The 6,480-nt window shown below is 41.4% G+C and overlaps 1 protein-coding gene across 2 annotated transcripts in view; it reads right to left on the bottom strand.

Annotated features, from left to right (window-relative positions):
- Positions 1 to 1,109: 1,109 nt before the first annotated feature.
- The window catches only part of bcr (BCR activator of RhoGEF and GTPase), an 88,927-nt gene continuing 83,556 nt past the window's right edge, over positions 1,110 to 6,480 (bottom strand). For both annotated transcript variants that reach the window (XM_037116495.1, XM_037116496.1), the window contains exons 22-23: positions 6,041 to 6,203; positions 1,110 to 5,961 (exon numbers count right to left, since the gene is read on the bottom strand). In XM_037116495.1, coding sequence (XP_036972390.1) covers positions 5,872 to 5,961; positions 6,041 to 6,203 — 253 coding nt within the window. In that variant the 3' untranslated portion in view covers positions 1,110 to 5,871. The remainder of the gene's footprint in view (positions 5,962 to 6,040; positions 6,204 to 6,480) is intronic.

The raw sequence follows: 6,480 nt of genomic DNA, 5'->3' as shown, positions 1-6,480 counted from the left end.
AGCAAATATGTGCAACTTTCACCCAACAGCATCTCATATCGCTTCCTTCAAAAAGGTACATAGACTCACTTAAAGGAAACACAAAGTAAACAGGTTACTGAGTGTGTTGTGATTTCAGCAACCAACACGTGTGTGTGTGTGTGTGTGTGTGTGTGTGTGTGTGTGTGTGTGTGTGTGTGTGTGTGTGTGTCTTGGTCCACTCTTATGAAGTACACCAAAAAAGACAAGCTTTATTTCAAGACACTGAAAACAACTGGACGAAGTCTTCAAAGTCCACCTGAGGCATCACATGTGTGCCAGCATCATTTCTGAGACCGTCTTCAGAGACAAGATCAACCTGCTACACCTGCTCTGGACCAGCAGGAGTCATTGTTAGCCTTCTCTTCTCTGTCCCTGCTGTTGTCCTCTGCCTTACAGATTTTGAGTTGATGGCACTCCAATTGAATGTTGTACAATACTCATGTCTTACCCACAAAGCCCTGGATACCAGTAATGGGCTGCATCACGTTAATCATCTCAGCTTTACACATTTCATGCTACCCATTAGATTAGGTTAACTTTACTGGAGAAATACATTCTCCTCTGTGTCCAGTGTTTGCATGCTTCAATATAATGACACATGCAAAAGGAAAGCTTACGTTAATGTTCAGTACATTTGGGATATTAACTGTAAAAATAAGTCTAGTATGTCACTACTAAAGGGGCTCTACGTAGTTTTTGAAATCCAAACTATTGATGAGGCCCTAACAAAAACTCAAGAAAAAAAATAAGGTCCAGAACACTGTTTTGAAGCTAGAAAGGTGGCAGGGTCCGCCACATGTAAACAAAGTAAAGCAGTATGAAACTGTGTTGTCCTTTAAGGTCAGTTTGTTTATTTCATTTGTTTTGGCATAGAAAATGAAATCAGTCAATATAGATCTTTCTCTTCTTGTTAAAACGTCTTCCCCAAAATGAAATAGCGCACCTTTAAATTGCCGATAAAGAATCACACTATATATAAACAACTGATTCATGTTGAATCCATCCTGTCTTATTTGTTTGCTGAGGGTCTCCTCAGCAGAACACCAGACAGATGACAGCTGACAGACTTCAGGAAATCAAACGCGTCGTTCTCTGTAGATACAAGGAGATTTTATTTAACATTTTTGTGTACAAACATAGGCTGCAAATGCCTTCCAAACATGTTTGCCCTCAGGATACAGTATTCCTTTTTTTTTCTTTTTTCTTTTTTTTTTTTTTTTACAGTTCTACAAGCAGAACGTTGAATATTGAACAGGAACGAGAGTCCAAAAAAAAATCGAGGAAGATAAAAAGAGAAAGTGTTTGTGGGTTGGCCGGCAAGTCTCATCCAGGGGCTTTACGTTACGTGTCGGAAACAGAACAAAGCTGGCACACTTTCCCGGTCGATTTTCAGTGTCGGCTCGGCGTTGAGGAAGTGGCGGCAGGGGGTCGTTTAAAAAGTATTAACCATAGCATGGAAACGTGGTGATCATTGGTAACTTTCATATAGAGCAATATGTTCCATATGTTCAGGCTACCCCGCAGAAAAAAAAGAGACCTTTTTGTGCTGGATCGACTTGTTGGTGTGCAGAACTGTGGGGGCTGCGGGTCATGGGAGGGTACATGCAGTTACACCGACAATCAAACAGACCAAAACAATGCAGATTTCAGAGGCAACATAAGACTCTTTTTTTTTTTCTCCTCTACCACACAACGACAGCTCGGCTTTTTCTCAAGGAGACTGGAGGGCGTACCAGCTCAGTCCTCAACAATCAGCGGACGCCACGATAAATAAAAAACGGAAACCGAATAACGTACTCTCTAGTATAATACATATTATACAACTTCCATGGAAAAGTAAGAGATCTACCTCTGCAAACTGGCAAGAACCTGCACCCGTTTAACAATCACAGTGGCCAGTCTGTTGTAACGACACAAGTAACTACGGAGATGAGCCGATGACGTTGGGGGGGGGGGTAAGGGTGTTTAGAGGATGTCTGAGGTTTCTGGGACAAAATAGTAACAAACTTTAGTAGGATGTTCCATAAAAAAAAACAATAACAGACATTTTCCCAAAGAAAGCACACAGTTTTTTCCAAACATTAATTTAGCTTTAGACGATATCATATCATAAATAAACAGCTCCAGTACACCTTCTTACACCAAACAGGGGCGAAGCGTAAATAAATAAGGATAAAAAAAAGGCATTAAAGGGGGCTGAAACTTTAAGAGCAAGAACGAGCACGAGCGGCAACAGATTTTTTATTTTTTTTTTCCCTTTGCACCATTAAGACTGACTTCAATACAGTTTCGAATGACAGCATCACAGTCAGGTGAAGGTGGCGAGCGGAGCAAAGGGAGGGCGTGTACGGTTATGAGCTAAGACCACGCTGAAGTTCAAGGTCCTGTCTTAGTCGTTAAGAGACGAAAAAGGTGTGTGGCCGTCCCCAGCAAAGGCAACGGGAGACTGTGCGACCGTCACAGTCTCCACAGAAGAAACGAGAAAACAAAGTGTCGAGGCACGATAGGGTAGAGCAGTGTAGGCAATCGGGACTTGTTATAATAGAGGTGACGGATGAGGGGATGAAGGGTGGAGTCACTCTCCGTCTCACATCTCGAAATACAGACGGGGAAACAATGTGGGCGCATGCTACAGTAGGCCAAAAATCAGCGGGGCGAACGCTTTCAGAGTAAAATCTTCTCATTGTAATCAACGGCGTTGATACAATTATGGCATTTTTTTTTAATCCATAGTATCATGTGAGTGTAGCATTTGAGTGTAAATGTCTTGAGTTGATACGTATCCAAAAGGAAAGACTCATCCTGCTTTTTTCAAAGAAAGTCTAAAGCCAACTGTGTTCAAGATTTGTTAATACTACCATTTACTCATATGAGCCCCCCTATGTTTCCTTAAAACCCGTACGCAACCATACACAGGCCCTTATCAGATGCACTATACTGGTCGGTTGGTTGTAGCTTTGATGCTTAAGATATGATATGAGAAACTAATCATCATCCTTAAAGGTCCAGTGTGTAGGGCTCAGTGGCATCTGGCAGTGTGGTCACAGATTGCAACACCACTCGTCTCACCCTCTACTATGGTGGTCGCTAAAAACATGAAAAAAGTACGTTTTGGTTTGGTCACTCTGGGCTACTGTAGAAACATGAAGGACTCTGCTCCTCCATCGGTAGATATAAAAAGCTCATTTAAAGGTAACGTAAACACAATGATTATTAGTTTCAGGGGATTATACACAAATGAACATAACTATGTTCAATTTGTGTCATTATTTCTGAATGTAAACCCCTCTAAATCATACACACTGGACCTGTAAATGACATTTTCAGGTGTCTTTATACACAAGTCAGCCATGGAACATGAGCTTTCGCTGAAATCATTCGTTCATTTCAGCGTGGCCGTTGAAAGAACCCGTCCTAAAGTGCTTTCAAAGTGACAGGGACAAAAAAGTTAATCCGACTCCCTTTTCGTTTTTCCTGGATGTTGATTCTACACTGAGAGAAAAAGGGGGAAAGTTGGTTCTGGGAGGGATTCTAACTTTGGTGGATAACCATACTTGCCAGCCTTAAGACCTTAAAAATAGGGAGGCTTTTGAAACAATTTTATGAAATTGAGCTGGAAGGACTGTGTTTCCTGCATTCTGGTGGCATTTAAAGAATGAGAGATGAGATGATAAACAGGAAGCCTTATATCAACTCCAACTTTGCCTCCCCTCATTTTTATTGAAAGCGCAGTGGGAAGGGATCTTTAGGCCAGTGTGAACAGGAGGAATGATAAACCATGTTCCAATGTCTACATGGGAAGCTGTTTTAAGACAGACTTTTCTGTGAACCTATCCTTTAAACTGGGCACAAAAGGACACGTTTTTAATAATGTTACCCAGGTACTGACGAGTTACTAACATCCCGGTCTATTTTGATGTATTTGTGAATAAGACAGAGTAATAACAAGACCAAAAAGGAAAATCAAACATATCAATTAAACATGCCTGCATGTTAAATCACGGACACAGAAGTTAAAATAAAAAGAAAAGTCAAATATCTTAAGAGTTTTCCTTTAAATTGACCATTAAGTTGGACACCTCCAGGCTTGACAGGATAAAGAACATTTAAAGGGACAGTTCATTATTTGGATATTTTCGCCATATGTGTGGGATAAATTACAAAAAAAGATACCAGGAGAAGATGAAACACAATAAAATTTCCTTCATTCAAACCAACAGATATGCTCTTCCATGGAGTGCTCAGGTCACTTAAATTGTAATACAGTAGTTCTAACATGAGTGCACTTCTGCAGCCACAGATTAAATGGTACAAAGAGACAATGTTGTGTGTGTGTGTGTGTGTGTGTGTGTGTGTGTGTGTGTGTGTGTGTGTGTGCGTGCGCACACGTGCGCTCTGTGTGTGTGTGTGTGTGTGTGTGTGCTCTGTGTTATGACATTGCATAATGTCTACACTAGACAGGAGACGGTCTCTGGATGTGAGATGTTCTGCTGAGGAACACCCAGCAGTTAAAGAGCTTGTGCCTTTTCCACAGCAGCAGCATACAGTATGTAACTACAATGTTTGTGTTACCTTCATAATAATAATAATAATAATAATGATAATATCTAAATGAATAATAATCGATAGGCTGGACAGAACAGCAGAGTAGTTTCTATAAGAACAAGGCTAAATCCTGCTTGTTTACTGCAAGACCTGAAGTCAAGGCTAAGACCTACCACTTTCTTAATCCAACAGAAAAAACATAGAAAAACAACTGATCCCCCCCGAAATAAATTACAATAATAGCGACAATGATTATACCGTTAAAACCGAAAGAAGAAAAAAAAAATACAACTTTGAGATTATGTACATACTGTATCTGTAAATACAACTAAGAAACAAACGGACAACATATTAATTTGGCAAAATGTCCTTTGTTACAAGAAGGACATGTCGTCAGCAAAGATATGAACACGGACAACTCCTATGTTAGAAAATATATTGCTTCCTGGATATTTAAGCTGAAGACTACCTCGAGACACGTACAACACGATTTTGCTTTTTTTATGATTCGGAAAAAAAATGCAGGCAGTCAGATTTGCAGTGTATTACTAATCATCGGGTTGGTTTCTTTTTCTCTTACAGTCTGTAGTGTTCGTCTCTTGACTCAAATAGGGGTTTGTTTACGTTGTAAACACTTTAACGGACAGGTGTTGGCTTCCTGGCACAAAGACAGAAAAAAAGAAGCCGGGGCATCGTGGCAGCTCTGGATGTCCATATATTAACTCCCACGAACAGCACAAATGCCTCCTCTTGTGCTGAGATGATGTAAGACACGAGCAGAAATCCTCCTTGACAGGACACGAAGCGATGTTTGAGATGGATTAACACGTTTTGCAGTCTTGAGCGGATGATTGTCCAAAAACAAACACAGATAGAGAACAATGCCCAAACACAAAGGGACGTGGCAAACTAATCCAAGAAATCAAGATTTTGTTCTCTTATGGACTGATTTTTGACGATGTCTTGACTTATGAACCACACAAGCTGTAAAGGTTCAATGTTAAGACCAGCAAAGAGCAATGGGGAGAAATGTGGATGGCAGGTGTACCCACACCATCACTGGAGGTACAAGGAATCACACTAAATATCAGATAATGACAGATATGAACGGGGAGGACCCCCACATCCTCTGAGGCCCAATGGCGCCCTCTTGTGTTTGAGGAGAGGCAGGCATCACCAGAGACGATCCTCTACAGGAATCCGGGCAATCAATTCAAAAACACACTACTACAGGCTCACTTTGAGCCACGGTCCATCTCTTTTTCACTCTTTCACGGTCAAAGTATGGCAGAGTCAGTGTTCGCACTATACTTCAGTCGAGAAGAGGATGCTCTGTCGTTTACTGTCAGGGGTGGGGATCGTCTCCAGCTGCAGGAAATACAGCAACACTTGGACCTGCAAGGAAGCGTGCAACGTTAGAGAGACGACATTTGCAATTGGAATTAGCAGAGCATCCTCTCGAAGTTTACTTCACCTGTGCCATAACCTCCAGGGACCAGCTGTCCCCCATGCTGATGGGCTGGGTGGGGTTAGCGGGAATCTTGCTGTCCTTCTCGGAAGGCCTCAGCAGGGTCGGCCCAAACACCGTCGCCAGGTTGTGGAGAGACATTTTGTTGATGCTTTCCTTCTCTGCCACCCTGAGGAGAGGAAGGCAGACAAGTCCACTGTTAGTGAGGACAAACAAAATGAACCTCATATTGTTGTGAAGACTTGAAACTAATGATTCAGGTCATAAATTCATTAGGAAACTGTTAACTGAGGTAATAAATCAAGTAAGAAGTAGGGTTATTTTCCCATAAGATTACACAGAATCAGACTTCTTTTTGAAACCAGTCAGTCCCCCTCTGCAAGAAAGACTGAACATTTCACTTTAGCTCTTTTTTTTCTTCTTTCTTGACACAAACGGTTGAATTG

This window comes from Acanthopagrus latus, chromosome 12 (assembly GCF_904848185.1).
Source record: "Acanthopagrus latus isolate v.2019 chromosome 12, fAcaLat1.1, whole genome shotgun sequence".
In the NCBI taxonomy this organism is placed as follows: Eukaryota; Metazoa; Chordata; class Actinopteri; order Spariformes; family Sparidae; genus Acanthopagrus; species Acanthopagrus latus.
The sequence above is the reverse complement of the archived record's forward strand: the minus strand, read 5'-3'. Positions and strand labels throughout refer to the sequence as shown.